The following is a 27,070-nucleotide window of genomic DNA, read 5'->3' on the forward strand; positions in this document are numbered from 1 at the left end:
ATTGTTGCTTATGATAAGGTTGACTTCAAAAAAATAAGACTATTTTCAATGCTATCAAGTCAATTATTATTTGTGGAACTTTCTCCATGTATCTCTTCATACTGGTCATCAAAAAGCTCAAAACAGGATCTGGGCCAAGCTCCAAATGTTATGGGAACGTGATGGAAAAGGTTTTGTGTGGTAAATTGGCCACTGGTTCCTTCTTCGGCATGGTCATCATTTTCTCCCCACACTACTCCCCTTATCATCAACTTAATTTTATAGTCATACAGGATGAATTCTGTATTAATACCTAGAGAACTATGCTGACAGGAACCGGATGTAGATGTCTCCTGAGAGACTAAGCCAGAGCATGTCAAGTATAGAAAGCAAATGCTAGCAGCAAACCACTGAGCTGAGAATGAGACCCCCGTTAGAGGAATTAGAGAAAGGATTGAAAGAGCTTGAAGGGGCTTGCAACCCCATTAAGACCAACAATGCCAACCAACCAGACCTCCCAGGGACTGAGCCACTACCCAAAGACTATACATGGACCAACCCATGGCTCCAGCTGCATATGTAGCAGAGAATGGCCTTGTTGGGCACCAATGGAAGGAGAAGCCCTTGGTCCTGCCAAGGTTGGACCCCCACTATAGGGGAATGTCGGTGGAGGGGGAAAAGGGGTAGATGGGGAGAGGAACACCTTTATAGAAGAAGGGGAGGGGGATGGGATAGGGGCCTTATGTCCAGGAAACCAGGAAAGGCAGTAACATTTGAAATGTAAATTTAAAAAAATCCAAGAATTATAAAAAGAAAAAAATACCTAGAGAACCAAACCCCAGTTTTAACCGAATGGCAATCATATCCGGGCTATGAACCAAATGTCATCATCTCCAAGTGCCATTATGTACCATATGTTTTCATCTCATCCCAAGTGGCTATACTTAAAAAACACACGCTTCCACCCAATAAGCAACTTCTACTACCCCCAGACTTCTGCTGTCACATGGGTCTCTATTATATGATGAGTGGTAATTATTTACAAATGTGTTAAGACTGGTCCTGAGACTGCTCCTTGTCATTCAATCAGGAGAGTCAAGCATTACAAGGTTTAGTGTTACGGTTGTTGTTTTGTTACCTTGAGACAGATTCTTGCCATGTAGCATAAGCTAATCTCCTCCATCTACCTTCCAAGAGACTGGATTACAAACCTGTGTCATAACACCTGGTCAAAAGTACATTTTTCGGTGCGTGCAGTGAACAGATTTATTACTAGATTTATTACTATTCTTACTAGAATGCAATGTCAGAAGCAGTCCTCATCTCCCAGATGCTAAAAGGCTTGCCTACTGAAACATGGTCAGTCATTCCAGTTCCAGGATTACTTACCAGGGAAGCCAGTTAACATCAAAGCAGGTGTTGGCTCCATACCTCCTGTATCCCACTTCCTCATTTTTCCACTGACCGGGGAATCAGAGAGCCCAGCTGCAAGCTCTGGGTATAAGATTTCCCCCATCCTCAGATGCTGGCTTCTGCTATGTAGGCTCTGATTCTCCAAGGCACTACCTTGCCATCTGCCTCTGGTACTAAGGTCTGAACTCTCCTTGATGCTCCCATCATGCTAAGAGCCTCCTGCTTTCTCTTCACAGAGCTAAGAACTTTCTTAATAAACTACTTATTCTCCATGAATCTGTCTCAGTTTCCTTCTAAACACCTGCCCTAAACATAACACTCCCGATACAACACCTTAACTTTATAATAAAGGAGGGTGTTGAAACAAAGATCTTTGTTGTGCACACACACAAACACACACACACACACACACACACACACACACACACTAGACAAAAGAAAATTATCTGTAAAGAAGAATGTTTGAGTTATTATGGCTGCAAAATTTGGTATTAGTGAAGACAGCCAAACGGTCCTATGAATTCATTTACAACAAATGACTTAGGAAAACGATGACTCTTACTTTGTAATTTACTGTATTTGTAACAACAAGGAATGCTCTACTCACTGGACTCCAGGGGAGGATGGGAACTCTCAGGGATCCTGGGGATGTCACTAAAAGAAACAGATACAGTGAAAATCCCTTTAGGCAAATTACCCTACCTGAGGCAGCCACCGCCCATTTTATCTCAGTGTTGTGAAAAGTCCTTTTGGGTCTTAACGGATATAAGAATGAAGGAGAGTTACTATTTAGGTAACTGCTAATGTGCATGAATGCCAAACACCACATAAAAGAAAACTGCAGTAAAAAACAAAATTTTTTTTTATATATTTAATAGCAAAACTCTTTAACATGGCGACAGACTAATATTGTGGATAAAATCACCACAATATTTTTACTACCAAAACAGCAGGTTTTGGAAATTAAAAACAAAAATGTTAACGGTAATATTTCATTTCAGTTCCAGGAAATTAAATGACACAAATTTTACAAATCAGTAATACGCTTTACAAACACATCTGAAAGAGTTTACTGAGCGAAACAGATGGGAATGCCTCTTCGTAATAAAATGAAACAGTGGAGATCATGGGCAAGGTTAAGAAAATTAAAAGGATGAATTGCTTCACAAATTAACAATGGCTCAAGCTTGCAACAAAAAAAAAGGCAAAATATTTCACGTATGTGCATGCAATATATACATGGCACATAAAATACATATGCAAATATATGCGCTTCGTAGAGATTCATAGCTCTGGACTGAAACTTGCGGAATACACAGCTATCCCACTACATGGTTTAAGTGAGTTGTGAGAGCACCCCTTCCTGCCATGCTCACACATTACTCTGAAAAACATATATACGATCACTTCAGCTTATCCTGGTATCCACTGAGACCTTAAAACCCCATCAGAATGCTGGGTTATCTTAGACTGGGTATCACACTGTATAAGACTGCATTGCCTCTCCTCTTTCGATATGAGTTCAGTAGCAATTTAAGAAGATGAATAAGATACAAATATTAACATGACACATTAAAGCAGACTGGAGTTATTACTGAGAGAATTATCAGCATATCAGTTACCTATTTTAATCACTTACCTGGCAACCTAAATTCACTTGGATTTACTACTTAAATTTTCCTCTCATTTCTCTTTTTATTCTTTGATGCTTCATCGTTCCTTTCTGTGCAAACTGATTTAATAATTAGCCATGTTTAAAATTTTCTACAGATGATAAAACCTCATTCTGCATATTTTATAAAATATATTTTATAAATAGACAATACCATTTCCATGAAACTATCATAGAGATTGCTTTCCTATTCCTGAAATACAACTTTTTTTTCCCCACAAGGGCAATTTCCTCTCCATTCACCTGAGCAGATGGAAATGAGTTATTTTTATGAATTAGGATGCTCACAATTTTAGATCATAAGAGCTTTTGGATATCTGACACAGTAAAATCTTACACAGTCAGTTGAAAACTCAGAAAGGGATAGGAAGATCAGAGAGAAGTTGTTTTAAAAATTCTAAAACAGTAAATAACTAAGCCACCAACCAAAGAGCATTTGGGGGCTGGTATGTGGCCCCTGACATATTTGTAGCAGAGGACGGCCTTGTCTGGCCTCAGTGGGAGACGATGCACCTAATTCTGTATAGAGACTGCTGCTCCATGGAAAGGGGAGGCCGAGGGGTGGAGTTGGCGTCGAGGTGGGGGTGGGTGGGTAAGAGGGTGGGTGGTCAGATGGGGGTGAGCAAAGTTGGAGGGGAGGGGCACCAGGAATGGGGGCAGCTTTTGGAATGCAAATAAATAAGATAATTTAATAAAAAAATTCCAAAATAATTTTGGGCCGACATTAACATTAATTGCTTCTACAAGGTTTCCTTGCACATGGTTCCATTTGTTAATACAAGATTTCTTTAGTTATTTCTACTCACAAGTCTTGGGATCAATAATTTTATTAATGATCAGAATCACAAAAGTCAAAGATGTGCTTGGAACTTCCGAAAACATCTAAAAACGGCTTTGGCTGTTTAATCTGTATTAACCATGGCTTATATTGACAATGATCTCTGGAATCATTATGTTAATAAATCAAACATGAACAAAATTAAATATTACTGTTGGGAACATAATAGGAGCAATTCTAACAATGCGTGCAACAGCTTCGGTGCTCATTCAAAGGTAATGTGAAAAGTCACAGCCTTCTGGACTCCACATTCCACGATGGACTAGGGTTGTGATGTGGATGCTTGTTTGACATTCACACAGAAAGCAGTAATATGAGGGTTAATCCAGTCTACTTTAATTGTCTGCCGTTATCTTACGCCAGGATAAATCACTATTTCCTCTGCGCATTCTGAATGCACTATGTCTCTCCAAAGAGTCTGGATATGTGTGCAGGGCTTAAGTATAGATTTTATTTATATATTGTTGATTTTTCTCCCAATTTTACTTACCTCTTTTCCAATCTCCCATGTACCTCAGCACTAGAACACATAGTAGGTAAAACTAGCATAAATCATGGCGTTACTTTAAAAGTCTTATGTGAAAATATACAATATTTTGGGAAATGTCTTCCATGTATATCCGTTGCTACCAATTAAAATTAGTGATAAGTTTGGCTTTAGGGTTTTACATATTAATATTCTGTGAAAAATGATCATACATTTTCATTCTGTCAATATTAGGGTGATTGTTTTCTTCTATGTTTTGCCTTGATATGAACTCTTAGAAACAATGAAAATTAAAGTTACCAGGATTTCAACGTAAGTGTGTCAAATCAGACCTCTGTAATATACTTAAAACATAAATATAATTTATATTCTATATAATTTATATAATAGATATAAAAGTTGCTTGCCAAGAAGAAATTCAAATAGTGAGCTCATTGTAATAACATAGTTCAAAATGCCTACTAAAATTTATGGGATGGTAAATGAAATTTCAGCTTGGGATTTGTGACTTGGCTTGAAAAAAGCTAACATTATAGGGACCTGGGGGCAGATAGAGAGAAATAATCTACTGCCTGTCGATTACTGAATCGTGATTAAAACTGAAGTTTCTGAAATACCATATGTTATAATGCTTCAAACACCCACATATTCAACATTCTCTGCTTGCTTTTAAATAAAAGCTGAAACCACTCTTTCGTAACTATATGCAAAAATGTCTTCTCCTTTATAGAGTAAGAATTTACTGGAGATGTGTGATATTTAAATATCACAAGGTGAATTGGCCAGTTAGTCCCTTAAAAGAAGCGCATTTACTACATTAGAAATGACCAGAAGAAGTCAGTAATCATTGAAAGAAAATACTTTGTTTAATATTTCACTTGTTAAAAAACTATGTATCGGGCTGGAGAGATGGCTCAGCGGTTAAGAGCACCCGACTGCTCTTCCAGAGGTCCTGAGTTCAATTCCCAGCAACCACATGGTGGCTCACAACCATCTGTAAGGAGACCCAATGCCCTCTTCTGGTGTGTCTGAAGACAGCTACAGTGTACTTATATATAATAAATGAATAAATAAATCTTTAAAAAAAACTATGTATCAACATTTTTATATTAATCTATTGTGGACCTTCTAAAATAAGTTAGGGGAGAAAAATCAGTGTTCTAATTTTAAAAGTTAAGAAAACTTTATCATCTCTTATATATGCCCACGATCAATTTAAAAGGCTATCTGTGTTCACCTGTGCTGTATAAATGCAAAAACTTCTCTGTAAAAACCCTGCTAGTACATGAAATCTACTGAACTTAAGAAGTAAGTTTGTTTAGCCTTACCCAATAGGCCTTGAAACAATAATCTCAACTTGAGGTTCTGATTTTGATTCTAAGATAATGTTGTAAACTTCTTCGTTTGTTGCTCCCGGCAGGGGTTTACCATTCCACTCTAGGACTTCGTCCCCTTGAATTTAAAAAAGAGGGCATGTTTTTACCTTATACATTCTCTTTATTTTTCTTATCTTTTCTCTTCTTTGAACCAAAGAAATGCAAACCACAAACCAATAAGCTACTATTTAAGGCTTGTCCTACAATGTCAGCTAATCAATCGTGCTTCTCACCACCTTTATTTATTTATTTTTCCCCCTTTGGCTTTCCTCTCCCAGATCATACTGGTCCCTGAGGATGGTCCATTTATAAAACTGCCTTTACCCTTTTAGGTATGCCAGAAAGAATATGAAAGCGATCTCACGCTATGGGATGGAAATTAGCACAGCCGGTTTGAAAACATTAAAACCAAGGTTAGCAGCATGCCCTGTAGTAATATAATATAATGAATGTAGGTGGCTCTGCATGGGACGGGTTCTTACTAAAGGAGAGCTAAGACTGTTTAGCAACAATCATCTCATCGTCTTCACCCGATGCGCAGCAGAATAAGAAGGCGTGAAAGGGTTTGGATTCATACCCATAGATAAGGCAGCATAGGTAGCCATGGCAATTATGAAGCAAGCAGATGCAAAAACGGTTGCATGACAGTTAATCCCCTTCCAGATGTTCAAAACACATACATTCTATAGAGAGTGTGTAGGGCATACTAAAGTAACCATGGGAAATATTGGAGACTATAGAGGATTAATATAGTACTGATTTCTTAGTAAGACAGTCCAAGGTCAATGAAGGACAGAAATATGATATCCCATGGGGTGGATAGAGGAACCCATGGTTGTTATTTTAAATCCAGCTTAAAAGTACATGATTTGGAGACAAAGATGTACTCCCATGAATATGTCAGATTCTAAATGGTCCTTTGCCAGGACTTGCCAGCCCACAATGGCAGACTCCATGGGTGAGCTGTCCTTCAGTTGGTGACGACTCTTTGAGGTGGCTTATATGTTGACGGTCAGGCTTATTCAGTAATTCTAAGAATTTGAGGTCCTAAAATAATTAAGGACCTAGTTATATTCAGGGTTTAACTAGCATTATTGTATATGTTAAGGTAGACACGCACGTGACGTTTTTAAATGTTAGGCTCTTTTTTATAATGAATGGAAAAACTCTTCTTAAAGTAATTCTTATTTCCTCAGAATTTTTTTTTAAAGTAAAAAGTGTACTACTTATGCTAAACCTAAAAATATGGTTATCCCCAATAATTAAATAAGTTTTAATAATTTGACCTAAGAAGTTACCTAGAAAGATTTTTCAAATACACTTCACTGATAAGAAAAGGAAAGAAATAAATTACATATTTATGTTAGCAATATTCAAAAGGTTTTGACCGAAGAAACAAAATTTAACATCACTAGTTCATTAGGCATGCATATATATATATATATATATTCTAATGAATTTTATAATTGGATATAATTCATTAGATGGATATATATTTAATTTATATAGATAGATGTATTCATTTAGACATATGCTGGGAAAATATATTACTTACCCTAATAATTCCCATTATATTGTATCATTTTTTTCAAAATGACGAATACAAATATATTGATTTTAATACCCAATAGTGGGTTGCAACCATTATCTTGCTAAAGCAATGCATTGTAAACTAGGCTTCCTTATTGACAGTTACCTGGAAATGTAACTTTTACTAACAAGACAAATTGATCCATGTTTTAATCTATGTGTCTTGCAATAAAACAGAATACAGGAAGTATTTAATACCATCCATACCACTTGTTAATCCACAGAATATCACCTCAGATAGATGTACTCAAGGAGGAGGAAAAAAATAATACTTTGTTTTTATATTTCACGGTGGAAATATAATAGAGACCGAATTTTAAAAATCTTTAAATAATGGGTTTACTGCCATCACACGCATCCAGTCAGGAAGAGAAGTAGAGTCGGGTGGTAATAGGAGCATAGGGATTTTAGTTATTGTCCTATGGGAGATAATCAAGAAACACTTGAATTATGAGCGTTGAAAGATGAAAAGGATTTCATCAATCTGAGCAGGTTGACGGCTGGTGCTAAGGAAACCTTGGGGGTGGGGGGGAGGCAGAAGCTTGCCAGGACACAGGTAGACTGACCTAGCCAGGGGTCACTGTAGGCTCACAGTGGGCAGAGCTACAAAGCTTTGCGTTGAATAAAAAAAAATTTTAAAAAGAAAAAGATAAACTAGGGGCAGAGAGGGAATGACAAGGGTGAGGGTGTGGGGTTAATGTTTCAGAGAAACCCAGCTGCAGTGACTTGCTTTGACTTGAAGAGGAGTCGGACTGTAGAAATCTAACGATGGAATTACTGTTCCAAATTCCCGGTAAAGGTCAATCAATCATCAATCAATCAATCAACAGATAATGTCAGGAGTGAGTTTTAAAAGCTAAAGGTATTTATATGGAAATAGAAGAGAAGCCAGTTCGTACATTATAATATTATATATATATCCAGTAGTCTCCATCAATGGGTCCACAAAAAATTAAAAATTAAAAATCACGTTTATTTTGTCCAAATCCACGGCTTAGAGTAAAAGGCAAACTTGTATGTTTTGCGGTTTTCCCGGATGAGCCTTTATCAGTTCAGCTTTAAGCTGGCGGCCTCGTCAAGAGCGTGTTAAAGGAGTGGAAACCACAGGCTACATCACAGAGAACAGCCACTTCACTCACTTCTGGAACCATCTAAGAAAACGACAGCATTCGAAAGCTGCCATGCTGTTCTTGTCTGTGAGCACCGCCTTCTGTAGCTAACATTGGCTTTAGCTACCATGGGATTCCTTATTCCTGTGTCAAAGATCACCTTCGCTGGAACAGCTATGCGTCCGTCACCTACAGTGAGACTAACTAGAAATGTGACTATGACTTCAACCAAAATTAAAAATAAGGAAGTTGCTAAAATAAAATTTGAATTGTGCTGCTACTAAATATATCATACATTTAGTGATCTTCCTCTGCTGTGTCTGCTAAGGCTATGTATAGAGAAAAATAATAATAATAAATAACACTTGTATACTATAGAAGTGGCATAATCGGTAATATTTCAATTAACCTATATTTCTTTAAATAATTTGTATAGGAGCCATTATTATAATTGGCTATATGCAATTGTGTATTATCTATTATAATTACCATGTGCAGTAAATCAGTTACAATTTCTAAATAACTGTTTTGACCCATTGCGAAAGACTTACTGGTGTAGAATGTGCTTTTAACAGATGCTAATCCACTTTGGGTTTGGATTTTCGTTTCAGTGTCATGATTTATAAAATAGGTGTTTTTTCACTCTTTTCCATCTATGCTTTTAGGTAACTAAAAGAGATCCCCAATCTTACCGTCTCCTAATTGCTGTTTACGCACAGATACCTACAATCGAATGGGTAAATATCTACATCAGAAATAGACATGTACCTGTGCGTCATAAGGGCTTGGTGACAACTCACATATATACACGACTGAACACAGACTGGATCCCTTCCATGTATACAGAGATGAAAACTGCTTACATATGAGAAACAGGCAATTTACCTGCTCTTAGGTGTCCGACGACGTCTGCCAGGCTGCCCTTCTTTACTTTGGTGATGAAAGCACCAAGGCGCCCTAAGTCCGTCATTTTTCCTCCAACCACCTGGATAATTACAGATTCATGAGCTCCTACCGTTCATCCACGAATACATTTGTTAGCAGACTGTACATTGTCTTCTAACATGCTTACAACTCAGCACGGGACACTCATGTGCTGCGTTCTTTATTGAAGTACATAGTAGTAAAGCATTATTTTAAAAAAAGAAACACTGGACAGCAATGTAAGGAAGACTGTGTGCTGACTTTTTATACTGTATTAACAATCAAAGTACACTGTGATGATTTACACTTAGAAGACAGGCGTACAACTCCCTGGTCACGGGTAGTCATCCAGTGTTTGGTGCTGTTTGCACGGAATTCAGGAATCTTCCATGCCGTGCTCACGCGTATATTTGCATAAAGACACACCCCATGTCCATATCAAACGCTGGCATTTTCCTATAACCGTGGTGGACCTGGGTTCGTACAGACTGCAGATTCCACCCGAGCAAGGCCACCTGGAGCGAGTGACGTGCCACTGTACAAAGTGTTACACCGTACAAGTATCAGAGCTTCGGCTGTTCAAAACCATTCTACTCCTCGGCTATTCTATTGCAGAACATCTGGATGATGTCATTTGCCATTCCTGGCCATGGACACTTGACTCTCAAACCTGAATTATATTGTTTAGCATCCAACACTTCCCGTTAGACCTAACGTATTTGACATAAACCTCCAGGCTCGATTCTACCTGATACAAGGGTCTCCAATATACACAGAGATGGGTGGAAGAGAGAGAAGGCGGGTGGAAGGATACTCAATGGAAAGATTGGTCCACAGTTTTTTGTTTTGTTTTGTTTTGTTTTGTTTTGGAACAGAGCTATTAGTGCAGGCTACCAGGATTATTTAATAACAACAGTAGTTGATACTAATAGTCTACAAAATATAAATAAGTACACGAATATATTTTTGTTATGCTGTGCTCTGTTTAAAACCCAGGGCTTTCATGAATGTCAGGCAGGAACCCCACTTATGAGCTAAACCTGCTCCCTAAATTAATGGCCAATAGTTTGCAACGAGTCACACACAACAGCAACAATATGTCGAGCACAATCTTTGAATATTTAGGATACTTCCAGCGAAATTATGTGATTTGACACAGATACCTGGATATACATAATGCAGGATATGAACGAATGTACACATGTGTATGTGTACCCATATATACAGTGTTTTACAAAATATCTTTGCGAATCTAACATACTAGGATTTATTATTGTCTTAGAGGACAATAAATGTCTTTAAAAGAAACTTACACACTTTCAACATTACTGTAAGTCCACTCTTATTAGAAAACCTTTCCCTTACTGACACTTTAAAACATTTAAGTTAACTGCATTCACTGGAGAGAATTTACTTTGGAAAATAGAGGAAAATTTTTAGTTTTTTTTTTTTTTTTTTGGTGTGTGTCAGCCATTTTATTGGATATCTTATGTATTTACATTTCAGATGTTATCCCTTCTCCCTCCTCTCCCATTCCTTCCTCCCCCTCCTCCTGCTTCTATGAAGATGCTCCAGGACATATTTAAAAACCAACTGTTGTGAACTCTGGGAAAGCTGTCTGCACTGTTCTTTATCCAGGAGGAGGCGGTATGAACAGGTTTACCTACCTTCAGACCCAATAATGCACCTGATTCTTTGGGCATGGTTGTTCTTTTGTTAAGAATAACACGGCCGATTAGTCGATCTCCCTCTTTAGACGGCTGCCACGTTACAGGATGCTAGCAAAACACAACGGAGGTGAATGTCTTGTCTTACTTCCTATAGCTGCATTATCTACCATAGTGGTAACATGATAAGATGTCTTTGAGCTAAAAGACACTAGATCGGGAATTCTTTATCTAAAAGGGCTCTCCAGTGAGGTGATTAAGCTTTTCAGCTAGAGCTGTGCTTTATTTGCAATGTTTATAAAGCTGTTAACAACCAAAGGGTCTAAAACATGTCTCTGACTGAAAGGTTAATATCCTTAGCACACATAGGGAAAGCCACGTTTGACTTGTTAATGCGGACAGTATATTGGGCTGCATTGGCTTACCCTACAATCTAATTTTACTTTACAGTTATGTAAGAGTGTTAGCATTCAGTAGGTACCACAGTGAATCTTAACTTTAACCAGGTTGTGATGTGTCTGTTAGGTGCTTCTTTGCCGTGATGCTGGGCAGTGGCAGGCTTGTGCGGCTTGTAAACAACCAGCACCCTGCATTGCACCGTGCCCCAAAGTGATGGGTTACGTAGAATAAGTGTGAAACACATTTCAACCATAATATTTTATCTTTAACTGGTTAATGAGAGGAAGCACACGTACTACGATGTTCACGCAGAGGTCAGAGGACAACTTATGGTTCTTTTGTTTCACAATGTGGGTTCTGGGGATCGAACTTGGAATTAAATTTGGATTTAATTCCAAATATTTGAACTTGTTTTTGATAAAAGTTTCCGAGATTTCTCCTCCAGCCTTTAAAAGTATTTTCTTCAGAAGTAAGTTAGCTGAAGCAGTGTGTGATCCAGGAGCTAAAACATATCCAATTCAAAGGATAAAACTTTTATGTGTTTGGTGTGTGTGTGTGTGTGTGTGTGTGTGTGTGTGTGTGTGTGTGTGTATTGTTGTGCATGTGTTTCTTCCTCTGTGTTTGTATCAGTGAGTGTGCTTATTTGCTTATCTGTGTGTGTCTATCTGTATATGTAAGTGTGTGTGTGTGTGTGTGTGTGTGTGTGTGTGTGTGTGTGTGTGTAGGAACTACAGAATGAAACTCTCTCCAATATGTCCAATGCTCTATAAAAACATTCCAATAACAAGAGGTTAAACTAATTAAGCACCATTGTAACTTGTCTTAACCTGGAAGAATATATCATTCAGGCTAACTCAGGCCTCTACCCTAGACTGTACTCTCACTTCTTATTTGCGTGCCCATGTTTATCTCTGAAGCAATCTTAAAATCTCCCTGTAAGGGAAAACTGAGCACGGAAATTCAACCAAGGAGTAAAGGTTAGTGTGCATGAACTCAGAATTAAACTAGGATCCATCACATTATTTGAACATTATTATGGGGTGGACTTGCTTTTCTGGAGCAGACATTAATTAGACTTTGAAAAAAAATCAAAAGAACTACAGCCTTAGCAAGATAAGCTGTGTAACCAGCACTGTTATCTAACTTTGATCCCAGGATGTGAGTCTTAACAGATCTATTTACCGAGAGAATATGGCAACCTTTTATTATTATCGAGAAAAGTCATTTTCAACGCGGATGTATAAAACACTCTCAGATTTCACGAGGAACATCTCTCTTCATTTAAGAATAATTTCGTGGCGAAAGTGAAATGAGTAAGTGTGCTTTTCGAAATTTAAGACTTGTCGACTATTCAGAGATAAGTCCCCCTTCTCTTCAAAGCGGTCCCTTTGAATTAAATGAATAATGGCTGTAATAAAATGAGTAAGAGATCCAGAGAGATGTTTATGGAGGGAGGAGCAAAGGATAAACAATCCACGTCTAAATCTTGAACTGCATCGGAAAACTCACCGAACTGATAGGCGACGTTTCCCTGCTGTGCCACGTGGCGGGATCCAACCAGTAGTAATCCAAGTCACCTGTGCGGAGGAAAAGAAGAGAAGGTGGTTAAGATAGAAGACGTGCTAACTTCAACATTATGTCTTCGAGTCGATGGAAAGAGAGTTTGGGGCATTAAGTCATCAGCGTTTGCCTCTTGGACTAATAACACACAGCTGGCCTGTGAAAGTTAAGGCTCTAATCACATCAGTGAGGGAACGAGCGGTACGAGTGGACTTCAGGCAAGCAAGGACTATCCTGTAGTGTAGCCAGCCATCCTAGGAACGCTTGACACAAAAATAAGGAAAGCTACAGGGTGCATCCTGCCTGCCTGGCAGCACAAAACTCCGTTTCAGGCTATCGCCTGCCATCTAGTGGCAGAAAGTGGTGCTCCAAATCCTCCTCCATTAACTGATAATAAGACACACCTACCTAATAACAAATAAATAATCGATCAAGGACAGCTTAACAAAGGCTGCACGCAAATGACCTTGTATTCCGTCAGTATTATCAAGGGCATAGGAACTTTTAAAAAAGCCCTAGCATTGTTGACACGAGTTTATAAGTATTCATTTTAATACATACTTGAAGTATAAAGCCACAGAAATTTAGAAAAATATAAAAATTTAAAGGAAAGAGATGAAAGAGATGAAAAGGCCTAAGAAAACCAGTATTTTCTTTTTTAAAAAAAGTCAGGTACAAATGACCTTCATGTTTTAATACCAGATTATCTCCATGAAAATGTTCTCTCTATGTAGCTCCAAGTATAATAGAAATTATCAGAGAGTTGGCTATGCCGGCTAAGCCCAAAGCACATTGCTACTGCTAGTTAACTGTTTGAAAAACACGCTTGGCTTATAATTGCTTCTTAGTGATATAAACATCCTCATCAGTGGCAGTCATGGGAGATACGAGAAATGGAAAATGGAATTCATAACAATTTCAAAAATTTATGTGAACTCTGTAGTCATCAAATCCACACATTTCCACTCTAGTGATCTCTGCCGTTTTCTTCTACACACCCTTGATTTGGAGAAAAAAAAACATGTTATAAGAGCTACAATAAATACTGGAGTGTCATACATTTATAGGGATAATGGCGGGTTCTGTGCAGGTACTAATGTCAGACGTGAGACCAGCAAGAAGTATTCTCTTAAAATATTACTTCACCTGGGATGGGATCGCTCTCAAAATATCACGTCTGGAATGCACAGATGGTACAATGTCGAAGTTTGTGCATTCCTAATTCTTCCAATTAATGAAATGTACGTAGTTTCAACATTGAGAACTTTTGTATTATGTATTTACTGTCTGTCTAACTTCCCGTGCTTTTATCAAGTCTGCAATCATCAATTCCTCTCTGAAAACAAACTTACACGAATACTGAAGTACTGATGTATTTGCTGATGGGCTGGGTAGTGCCATTCATAAATGTCTTTCTCCAAGCCCCACCTACTTTGGAAAAAGACCTGATACACTGTTACCATCTAGGTCATCTTTAAAAGACTCAGGTTTGTAGAACTCAGGTTTGTAGAACTAAGAAGATGCACCTGAACTTTCGAGGGAGCGGGGAGGTCTGGTGGGGTGGGGATGAGGAGTGGGGGAAAGGACTCTCTCAGGAGATGTAGGGGAAAAAATTAGTCCTTTGTGTGATCACTACTGTCTTGGACTCCTTCTTGGCTTATTCCCTTCCCCTTGTGATGGTTCATTTCTGTATTTGACTTCATTTGTCTACATAAGTCTAAACACTTATATAGACTATTTTTATACAAAAGTGTTCCTCACATGCAAAGAGCTAAAAAGTTGATTTTTTTGGTCAAATTCAATGACACTCCTCATATTATGAAAAGAGGCCTTTCAATCACTGCTCTTGCGTCAGACAAAAGCCTCATAGGAAAACCATCTTGAATGCTACATGTAGCTGTGTGTTTTAATAACCTTGGATCATACATGGAATTGCAGATGCACGCTAAATATTACTAGAAAATGAATATGTTAAAAAATTAATAACGTGTCAAAGAAAACTTATTTAATTTAGAAACATCAAACCTTTTTGTATTCTGAACATATTTTAACAGTTTCGTGGTCATCTATTAACTAGCACTATTTTTTGCTTAAAATTTTGTTAAAATAATTAAAAGCATGTAATTTTAATCTGTTGCTTCTTCTGCACAGAAAATGATGGAGTTTTTAAGATAAAAAAATTTTAAATACTAAAATTTGTCCTCCTCATTACACTTCTCTGATACTGACAATTTAAAAAGACTCAGCAAAACTTCAAAAATACTTTTTAAAAAAATGCTTCTTGATAAAATATTTTCTTTGAGGACTTACAATGATTAAAGCTATCAACTGCTGGGTTGAAGAATTCAAAACAATAATATATTCAATTACATTGCCTGTAGAACATATGCAAGTATTTGGTTGCATATTCAATGTCCTTCTATAAGATCTAATTCACTGTTATCATTAATTCAGAACAAGAAAGCATAGCACTTGGCATATATAGCCATGTTCACGTAATTTTATAATTATGATTTTTTTGGAAATTTTAAGACAGTCTAGCTCTCCACACCTTTGCAAAAAGAAGCTAATTAAGACTTAGGCATAGTGTTTTCATTGTAAGAAATTTCATTCACTGTGCACTTTCAATACACAGATTTCTTTTCAACTTATAAATAATATCTATATCATTTAAGTGGGACATGAATACTATGCAAATAGATATAGAATTAAGTTAGTATGATTATCATAGATAATAATGCACTCTCATGGATTATTATGATTCCAAATTCCTTAGTTTTGACTTCTAGTGTCAAAGCACAATGGATCCCAATAGAATGAACCGAAATCATTGAACGTAAATATGTTCCGTATAGGATGCTTTTGACTGAGCATGCGTATTAGTAATATTTTTAAAGCCCACACTTCTCATTTCCTTTAGTCAGTATGTAATAATCTATGTGACAGCTACACTTGCCAAGTTTAGCATGTACATAGCCTGCAAATATTAAAGGGAAGCTATTCACCACAAAGTCATGTATGTGCTAGTGGGGAATTAGAGGTGTACTTCACGTTCATGTTAAGAACGCAGATGAGGCATAGTCTGACGTCATTAGAATGAATGATGACAAGGGGCCATACAAATGTTAAGACTGATTGTCAGTAACTGCGCGATTTCCAACACGTTTATGACTATGTTTCTGACATCCCAAGAAGCAAAGCATTCTTCCTCCATAGACTCCACAACTGTCATATACAAAACGTTAACATCACAGACATAAATCAAAAGCAATTATCCGCCCTTCAGGGTCCCTAAGTCCCATAAACTGTTTCATCATTTGCTTGTTCCTCTGAAACCGTGGTGGTTCACTGCCCCTCTGGGTGTCACAGATCAGCTATCCTGCATATCAGATCCTACATTAGTGTTCAGAGCAGTAGAAGAATTATAGTTGTGGGGTAGCAAGAAAATAATTTTGTGGGTGGAATTCACCACAACATGAAGAACTATATTAAAGGGTCGCAGCATTAGGAAGCCTGAGAACCACTGCTCTATAAATGTGTGTTAAATCAACCAAAATTAGGAGAAATTAAACTATTTTGATATAGTGTGGGACAGAAGTAAAATAGGCAATTTTCTGGATGTGTGAATATCACGTATACCGGATAGCAATTCACTGCTAAGAAAAGGATGTTAATTTATGTAAGGTAAAGAAAGCACTCCCCATGCCAAGTACTATGACTGGTACATACAGGTTGGAGGTCATTTGGGGCTATATGGTGATATGATGTGGTCATTTAAATGAACTAAATACCGAGAAAACCATATTTTAAAAAAAAGTCAACTACAAATGACATTCATGTTTTAATAGCAGATTAAATAATTAATGAAAATGCTCTCTCCATGTATCGCCAAAGAGAATAAACATTATCAGAGAGTTGGCAATACGTGCCCGATAATCCTGTAGCTACCACTATGCAGGGTTCAGGGTTTTTGTTTTTTTTTTTTGAGAAATTTCATTTTATAGACAGGAATTAAAATCTGAAACTACAAATTAAGGTGTAAAAATACCATTTCAGGTAGTTTGTTTAGATTTTAAAAGTTCTCCTAGGAAGTTGTTCTGCTTTCGAATTAGACTAGTGGCACTACATAAAAAATAGACAATACCTTGCTATATACAAAGTCCACAATTTTACTCACAATTGCAGTTATGTGTAAGAAAAAATATTTTATAGGACTTCCTTCTAGTCATCAAAGCAGGTGATAATATATGCTGTTATAGGAAACTATTAACCACATAACCTGTCAAATACTCCAAAATCTATTTTATAAATATGTAAAGTATGTAAATAAAATGTATACTCTTATATGTTATAGAATATATGAACATAAAACTAGCAATTGTGTAAGACTTAATTATTATTTTTCATTAAAGTTAGTCTAAGTTCTTATGAGAGTGGAAATATCAGTCCCCAAACACATTTTGGTAGCTTCATTCGAACTCCAAGACAGCTCTGATGCTCCAAACATATTTAGAGGCAAGCACAACATGAAATCTCAAGTTTGTGCCCCTTGAACTCTAGACCTGAAGCAGAGTCAGAGGCGTATTTGAAAGATTTGCGGTTTGTGTGAGCGTCTTCAATCATGATGAGAAATTTAAATCTAACTGAGGAACAGCCAAGCAAAACAAGTAAATGCCATAAACACACACACACACACACACACACACACACACACACACACACACACACACACGTAACTTTCACCTCTCATCAACAAAGCTTCTTCTTATGGTATGTGAGACCACCACAGAATCCACAACCGTTCAAGAACACAGAGAACCGATCATGGTGGGTTCCCAGTCTCAGCTGATACATCAATGGCGTAACTTGAACACCTAAGGCTTAGAGATTATCCCAGATGAGGGAACAAGGAAGACTGTAAGAACCGCAGGACTAGATCTAACGTAATCCAGTGTTTTCTATTTACACTGGGTGCTGAAGCCATGGCATCTCAACAATATGGCTGCCTATACGGCGTTTACGTAAATGGCAATACCCGTGGACATGGGATGTCCGCAGAAGAAATTTCACAGATTTCCCTAGGTGAAGAGGTAGAGGCAATTGATAGCTTCTCACAGGTGAAGATACACTCAGGAAGGAGCCACCGATGAGCCATCCAGTCAAAGGGGTCTTCCCTGGGCGTATACATTTACAGATATCGGCAAATGGACATCAACAGGCTATATTTCTATATACATATGTGTGTGTGTGTCACGATAATAAGGAAGTGGTCATGAGTCTGGGGGAAGAGATGAGTAGTAAAAAGGAGGTTAGAAATTGTAACAATGTAATACCTATGTATGAAATTGTAAAAAGTATACATGTAATCAAACATATTAGAAATGTGGCTTTCTTATGATGCAGATCTCACGTATGAACTAACCATTGAAGCAGGTTAGTATTTTAAAGACACAGCTACACTCTCATGTCATGGCAGCATTACACCCAGTTTTGAAAAGGTAAAAAAAAAAAAAAAAAAAACCAAAAAAACCAAAACAAAAAAACAAAAAAGGTGGGGAGAAAGAAATTTCATTTTTAATAGAATCTCTGCTAGCCCTAAAGGTGTTTACATCATGAATCACCAAAGAAACGTAAAGCAAGAGTAAGTGTAGAAGTAAATGTCAACTCTCACCTGTTAAAATGGCTCTCTGGCTAGTTTTAAAGGTCAATGTGGCAAATACGTAGAAATACTAGCATCTCTGTGTATACTGATAGGGCTGTCTGTTGGTAACGCTACTATGTAAAACAGTAATGGGGAAATCTCTGAAATTACAAATACAATGATATGATCTGACAAGAACACTTCAGGGGATATAGCCAAGATAACTGAAATCAGGGTCTTAAATAGATAAGTAAAAGAAATGTACCTTCTCATGTGCATTGCGACCTGGACATAGAGACACCTACGTCCACTGAGAGGAGAAGTAGAGAGAACAGTGCATAAGCACACAATAAAATATTAACTTTCTGAAGGAGAAAGTCTCAATATTGTGGACCAAACATGGATGGAGACAGAACTAAGAGGAATAAACCAGGCACAGAAAAGATAGAGGTGTGGTATACCATTCAACATGGCAATCCTAACAGCCAAACGCAGAAACTAAGAGTTTCTCCTCTAAACTAAGAGATAACTCCTCATCTGTTAAAATGGCTCTGTCTTTCTTAAAGGTCGATGTGGAAAATAAGTAGAAATACTGGGATCTGCATGTATGCTGATAGGACTGTACGTTGGTAACGTTACCATATAAAGTAGTAACGGGGACTCCCTACAGTCTTCAGAGCTATCCAGGGCGTGGTGTTAATGTCTCCCCTCCCCATCTCTCTCTCTAAAAAAAAAGTAGCAAACTGTTCATAAAAAGGGGAGGGGTGTCTTAAAGGAAGGCCCTTGCTAAATTACTCAGAGGTGTGTAACGTGAAGGGCTGGGGCTGGGGAGATATTCTGCTGCTCACCAGTCAACAGAATTAACAGCACTGCAGTGCGTGTGCACAGAGACTCTATGGACTACGTCTTACTATGGGCTTGATCATGACTATGCATTTCACAGTGTGCAGAAAGACAGTTGGAGGAGAGGGATATGTTCACGGCATTCATTATGGTCGTGGTTTAACAGGTAACTGATTCTCCAAAGTTAGCACGTTGCATAAAGCAAGTGGGTGCAGTGTTTCTGTAAGCCAATGATATGGTTTAAGAAACAATAATTACAATTTCTTCAATTTCCCTCTCCTATCTTTTTGTCACGTAACTGGTGACACTATTCTTCTGCATTGGAATATGAATTCAATATTTAATTAAATCGACTTAGTTACTGAGAGGACTCAGATAAGTGTACTAATTACTAATTATTACACTAATGAGGTATCAAATTCATTGCTTAGACTCATAAATTATTTATGGTCTCCAGTCTGTCCAAAGCTGAACATTCCTTCCTCGGTTACCAAATGTTTGTTTGAGGGCCTGAGGTGCAAATTAGATTAGTAAATTTTTTAGAACACATGACAGTAAATTCAGAAACTGTCCCACAGAGAGGGGACTGATTTGGCACATGCAAAGGCATTGCTCTCACACATTCCTTCCTTCCTTGTTTTAGGTGGTTTGGGCAGTGATTGGGGAAGACATCAACACCATGCCCTGGTTAACTCTGAAAAACACCAAACTCAGTATCAAAAATCCTGGCTGAACTCTGACCTCGGTTTACCAGTAAACAGTAGATTACCTGTCGTTCTTTAAGTAATAGCAGGTCATGGACATCAGAGTTTATGAAGTAGCACCAGAAACTCAAACACGCAATAGAATATAAACCCATCTACTAACACTTTTCTAATTATATCAAAATACCAATTAATTTTTGTATCAACATCCTATCGATTTTTATATACTAACAGTAAAATTATGCATTGATAATTTTGCTGCCTCTCAGTTTACTTAAGATTTTAATAACCACAGAATCTCAGTATCTTTCAGTTTATCTACTAATATTATTTTATCTACTAATATTATATATATTATAATACTGAATGGCTCTCTATTCACCTTTTAAGCTGCCTCCTCTTTAAAACAGGGATAACCTACTTTCCATGTAAAATTTTTCAGTGTGCAATAGTTGCATAAAGAGTGTTGAAAATAAAAAATTGCCGTGTTGTAGGTAAGATTTACAGGCAAACAGCTATCAACTCATCAAAATAAAGGCGCCTTAGAAAAATGTTAAAATTCCTTTGCTTGTGAAAACTATTATATGATACTACTAAAGACATATGCCAGCATTTCAAAAAAAATGATGTCTTACATGTTAAATAGTGCAGATATTGGGTGCCAGAAACATTTTATTTGTTCTTAGTAAAGTTTTAAGTTACCCAGGGGCCTAAGAGTTACTTTCCTAGGTAAAATGCCCAACAATGTTATCTAATCAATAATAGAATTAAGTGTTAAGAAAAAAGAATGGAGAAGCCTGGGGAATACCTCAGTAGTGTCTGCTGTGTTAACATGTGCAACTAAGTTTGGATCTCCAGTATACACACACAAACCAGGCAAGGCAATGTACATCGGTATTCCCACGGCAGAGAGATGCTCCACTATGTTCATAGCAGCCTTACTTATAATAGGCAGAAGTTGGAGACAACCCAGATGTCCCTCAACAGAGGAATGGATACAGAAAATGTGGTACATCACATTGTACAGCACACAGTGGTGCACTACTCAGCTATCAAAAACAATGACTTTATGAAATTCATAGGCAAATGGATGGAACTAGAAAATATCATCCTGAGTGAGGTAATTCAGTCACAAAAGAACACACATGGAAAGACAGACACAAATAAATGAAACTGAGACTGGAGGAAAGGTCATCCAGAGGCTGCCCCACCTAGGGATCCATCCCACATGCAGACACCAAACCCTGACACTATTGCTCATGCAAAGAAGTGCTTGCTAACAGGAGCCTAAAATGGCTGTCCCCTGAGTTTCTACCAGCACCTGACCATTAGAGATGCAGCCAACCATCGGACAGAGCCCAAGGATCCCAATGGCAGAGCTAGGGGAAGGACTGAAGGAGCTAAAGGGGATTGCAACCCCATAGGAAGAAGAACATCAACTAACTGGACCACTTAGAGCTCCCAGGGACTAAACCACCAACCAAAGAGTACACATGGAGGGATCTGTGGCTCCAGACACAGATGTAGCAGAGCATGGCCTTACCTGACATCAGTGGGAGGGGAGGCCCTTGGTCCTGTGGAGGCTGATGCCCCAGTGTAGGAAGATGCTAAGGCAGTGAGGTGGGAATGGGTGGAGGAGTGGGGGAGCATCCTCTAGAGGCAAAGGGACGAGGGGACAAGGGGAATAGGATGGGGAGTCCGTGGGGAGGTAACCTGGAAGGGGGATATCATTTGAAATGTAAATGAATAAAATAATAGAAAAAATAAAGGTAAAAAAATTAAAAAAACAAAAGAAAATAGACAACTCCTTGGAGGCCATTGGTCAGTCAGTCAGTCTAGTTGCATTAATAAACTCAGTGAAAGACCTTGGCTCAAACTAAGGTGGAAGAGGAGGAAAGACAAAGACATTGACCTCTGGCCTCCACGTGTACGTGCCCACACACACACGTTTGTACATACACCGTCCCGTCCTCAGTCACTGAAGATTTCAGTATGTAACAAGAACCATCTCTTGAGGCAATGAGAAGGCACAGAAATTTGTAGATTTATGTCAAATACCAATAGATGTTGAGAAACGAAAACGTACTTGGGAGAATAAGTAAAGTTCATGCTTATGCTTTTTACTATAGAAAGCCATGCTGACTTCCATAGATTTAGTTTTTTTGATAGCGGAGGATATTTTGAACTCCAGATACACCCCCCTAAAGGCTCTGATGCTCAAGAAACCTTTACCCTTTGCCTCTGCTCTGCCTTGATGCTGTCGGACTTAAGAGTTGATACATTAAAACCTCTGAACTCTTTCAACAACAAAACTCAACACACATCCATGTAGGCACCCATGTACATCTGTGCACGTACGGACACACACAACCCTATAACGGTCTCATCAAGTAAGTTTGCTCGTGATTTTCAGTTGATCTGTGACTTACCATTGGAAATGACCGTGAAAGGCCTTTGAGAAAATTTACCAACGCCACTGATCATAGGACAAAAAAGCATTCCTTTTGTAATGGTTTAGAAATGGATGATTTTATGTGTGAATAAAGCGTGAGGTGTAACGTCTTAGAAATCACTGACCCAGAATCTAGTATTGAATAGTGGGGATAATACTGATAACTAAACACTGAATAGGAATGGATAATAAATCACAGAATTGACAGTGTGGTGCCTTTTTTTTTTCTATCGTAGTGACTCTTGATAATCAGACTTTGGGAAGTGCTGTACCCAGGAGGAAACTTTCCAACTGACCAGGCTTGCACATTGATACTAAGCAATCCGTTCACGTGAGAGAACAGAACAGGGTGTGCTGTGCAAAGCCTCGGTATAAACAGCCAGGATATCCTGTGAAAAGAATCGGGGTTTATGTGTTTTCATTGTTTGGGGACTGGATTTAATCACAGGTTTAAGAAACTGTACTGCTGGACACTTTCACGGTAGAAGGATCGTAAAAACAGCAGCCGCACTCTAGAAGAGTCCCTTCGATCAAGGAAAGTGGTAGTGTTTGTCTGGACCCAGGCAGCTCAATTCAAACAGCAATGACTGTCAGTATTCTGAGTGTCAAACCACGTCCTACCTGCAGGGAGACTGATACATTGCCTGCTACAGTCTACAGCGGCAGTGATGTAAACAGGAAAGCAGTCGGGGGAGTACGGATGACTAGTAAGTGCATAATAAGAAATAGAAGCGCATATGAGTGGGCTGGAGAGATGGCTCAGTGGTTAAGGCTGTTCTTCCAGAGGTCCTGAGTTCAATTCCCAGCCACCGCATGGTGGCTCACAACCATCTATCTGTAATAGGATCCGATGCCCTCTTCTGGTGTGTCTGAAGACAGATACAGTGTACTCACATACATAAAATAAATTCATTAATTTTAAAAAAGAAATGCTTACAAGGGACTCATGCAGTTTACAATTTCAAGATGTGTTACTGAGTTATAACAGGCAAAGGATGGGTTCAATCAGCATCAGATAGGAACAGATACTTTGAAGTCAGAACCTTTCCCTGATGCCTTTTCTCTACCTTCTGCTCCACTTACTTCCATTTATATTAATTCAACTTTTCTCGTCTGTTTTTTGGTTGGTTGGTTGGTCGGTTTGATATTGGGGGCAGGGGCTACTGTTTTTATTAGGTTTTGGGGGTTTTTTGTTTGTTCTTTTGGGGGACGTTGAGTAAACCCTTTCTAGATATATAAGAAGGGTTTGTCTTTAGGTTGGCAGTTCCTTGGCTGCCATTGGGAGATCACCGGGTGTGAGAAGTTTGGAGAACAGTTCTATTTATGCCTCATCACTGTTCCTGAGAAAATTGCTAAGTGTTCATATTCTTACAAAACTTCAGAACTGCAGCACGGGAAAGCAGGCTGTAGAGCACCGCAAGGTCACTGGCTTCAGTCTACGGCATGGAGAAAGTAGTCACACTTCACAGGGGTGCGCCCATTCAGCTGACCTGTCACAGCACAAACCAGAGATAAAGACATACTGGTCCCGGATGCATACGGGGAGCATGTGTGCCTTATTAGCTTTAGGCCTAGCTTTAGGCTGGCCAAAGACTTAGCCTTTCACTTGAGATTCAATTTCTTATCAGGGAAACATTAAACAAACGGGCCATGCAAGCCTTCTCACACCTGTAATCTGATATGAAGGAAGCTGAAACAAGAGGATTGTTGTGAGTTCCAGGTGAGCCTGGGCTGTAAGAAGCTGTCTCAAAAATGATGATGAGAACACAAACTGAAAGAAAACAGAAAACGTCACTGGGCCGAACATAAAGTTCTCAAAATTAGCTTCTCTGTTTGGTCTAATTGCCCTGCAGTGGGATGCTGTCCATTCAAGAACACAAACAACGCTATCTCCAAATCCTCTCTGATAAAATTACAAATTCACAATGTGCAGCTACGATGAGTTCCAGAAAAACCTATCATTTACTGTATGACACCTTAATGTTCTCGAAATGTTTAGCTTAATTTAATAATGGTATGTGTATGAAGGATAAGCAGAATATCAACTTAGACTTTATGAAATACGCCTTAAATCAATCAAACTCCATGAGACCACTACTTATCTGAATTCTAGGAAACACGTGCTCTGGCGCCTTCCTCTTTTTCAGGGCCATTGTAATTACCACACCAGGCGTTGCATGGTATGGATCCTGGGGATGATCTGGTTCTCGTAACGCGGCACATGCGCTGTTGCCTCTGTGTTTATACAATGGTGTGGAACCCATAGCTCTCTGGTATCAGCATCTCAGAGAACATATGTGCACTTGAACAAACACTTTCTGTTACGAAGGCTGTGTGTTTTGTAGCCTGTGTGTTTTGTACTTCCCGGAAGCCAATGTGTGAGAAATTTGTGATTAAGTTTGCAGACTAGTGCTCTGCTTTTATTCTCCCAAATGAATATTTTATGCATTTTAAATTCATTTCCTCAGAGAAATTTCCTAGGCAAAGGGGTAAGCTTTAAAGAGGGAACTTAAATTTATTTCACCGGGTATACACAAAGCACTTTAGTATATTTACCGCAACGTTATTTTCATTTAAAACATAGGTGGGTTTTTTTTTTCCCCATCCACCAATTGCAGAATGTCTCTGATGCAAAGGAAAACGACTGGAGTAGAACTGATGTGCGGACATTAGTTTATCTATGGTTTAAACAGCACAAGCCTCATTAATAAGCTTCTGCATCTGTTGGGGAAATGAGGTGGAGGAAGGCATCCCAACAGGGATAAAACTTCCCAAAGTCTAGTCCGTGAGACTGTATTCTTTGACGAGTCCATCAGGCTCTCAGTACTAACGCTGTAGTCAAAGCATGAAGGTTTCTTTGGTACTCGATCCAATAGGAGCCTTGATGTTGCACTGTACAACAAGATAAAATGTGAGATCATGGAGAAGCATGGTCCCAGCAGTAAGAGTTCATGAGAAAGAGACAGAGAAACGAACAAAAAGACAGAAAACTTAATTGCTTCCTAGCTGCCTACCTACTTTCAAACCCGATATTACACACACACGCACACGCACACACACACACACACACACACACACACATACACACACATGTGTGTGTGTACTGAGAAAGCTGGATAGAAGTAGAGTGTCCTGAGGTTAGACTAGCACCCATCAGATAATAAGTAAAAAGAGCACACCATGTGTGAAAACAGACGAAATTTCTTATGTGGGTGTAGAAAAATTCTAATGAGAAAGATATTAACTAAAATAATACAATCAATAGTAGCAATAACTATAAGCTAATAGTACCAAACTTTAAGTTTGGTAAAATACCAACTTAGAAAAGCCAGCTCTCAATACTGAGAGCATTTGTAACACTTCGAAATTCCCAAATTTAATCATTCCTAATCAATACTTGAAGATCCAGAAATATAACAGCCACTGCTTATCAAATAATGGCTAATATTAGTCACTTATTAAACAATGGCATCTCTATTCCTGTGATTTTTTTTCTCACAGTTTGTTCTATTTCCTGACATTTTGTGAATGAAGTACAAGAAAATGGAGAACACGGGATTATATGCCTTTTGCATGATGTCCTACATTTTCTGTAGTCAAGATGCCTTTTAAAAATTCTTAATCATCAGGCAGAGCTCAGGGAGTCTTGTAGAAGAGTGGGGGAGAGGAGTGAGCAAGCTGGAGGGGTCAAAGACATCCCAAGAAGACCTACAGAGGCAACTAACCTGGGACCATGGAGGCTCACAGAGACTGGGCCACCAACCAGGGAGCACGAAAGAGCTAGACCTAGACCCCTACACATCTGTCACAAACATGCGGCTTGGTCTTCATGTGGGTTCCCTAGCAAGAGGAGTTGGGGTTGTCTTGGTCTCTGTTCCCTGTCATTGGATCTTCTTCCCTCTACCTGGACTGCCTTGTTGGGTCTCAGTGGGAGAGGTTATATCTAGTTCTGCTGAGACTAAGTGCCCCAGGGTGGGTGGAAGCCAAGAGTGGGGATCCCCTAAATGGATATTAGCCAAAAAGTTCGAACTACCAAGATGCAGTCCACAGACACAGGAAGCTCAAGAAGAAGGATGACCAAAATGCAGATGTTCCCACTCCTTAAAAGGGGAAAAATATCCATAGGAGGGGATATGGAAGCAAAGTTTAGAGCAGCAACTCAAGGATGGCCATTCAGAGCCTGACACACATGTGGTTTATATATATATATATATATATATATATATATATATATATATATATATATATATATATATATATCCATCAAAACTAGATAAGATTGATGAAGCTAGAAAATGCATGTGGAAAGGGACCGGATATAGATCTCTCCTGAGAGACACATCCAGAGCATGTCCAATACAGAGGTCAATGCTAGGAGCAAACCACTGAACTGAGAATAGGACCCCCTTGGGGGAA

The 27,070-nt window shown here is 38.5% G+C and overlaps 1 protein-coding gene and 1 long non-coding RNA gene across 44 annotated transcripts in view; one reads left to right on the forward strand and one right to left on the reverse strand.

Annotated features, from left to right (window-relative positions):
- Rims1 (regulating synaptic membrane exocytosis 1) overlaps positions 1 to 27,070 on the reverse strand; it is a 499,822-nt gene that overhangs the window by 156,342 nt on the left and 316,410 nt on the right. For all 42 annotated transcript variants that reach the window (XR_015628955.1, NM_052829.4, NM_001398595.2 and 39 more), the window contains 5 exon segments: positions 12,964 to 13,031; positions 11,056 to 11,166; positions 9,350 to 9,449; positions 5,718 to 5,841; positions 2,000 to 2,046 (listed from right to left, as the gene is read on the reverse strand). Coding sequence is in view for 40 of the 42 variants with exons in the window: in NM_052829.4 (NP_439894.2) it covers positions 2,000 to 2,046; positions 5,718 to 5,841; positions 9,350 to 9,449; positions 11,056 to 11,166; positions 12,964 to 13,031 (450 nt within the window). In the remaining 2 variants the exon portion in view is untranslated.
- LOC148003661 (uncharacterized) overlaps positions 1 to 27,070 on the forward strand; it is a 43,083-nt gene that overhangs the window by 2,813 nt on the left and 13,200 nt on the right. The gene's annotated exons all lie outside the window — the stretch shown is intronic.

The sequence above is a fragment of the Rattus norvegicus genome, chromosome 9 (assembly GCF_021556685.1).
Source record: "Rattus norvegicus strain SHRSP/BbbUtx chromosome 9, alternate assembly SHRSP_T2T, whole genome shotgun sequence".
Lineage (NCBI taxonomy): Eukaryota > Metazoa > Chordata > Mammalia > Rodentia > Muridae > Rattus > Rattus norvegicus.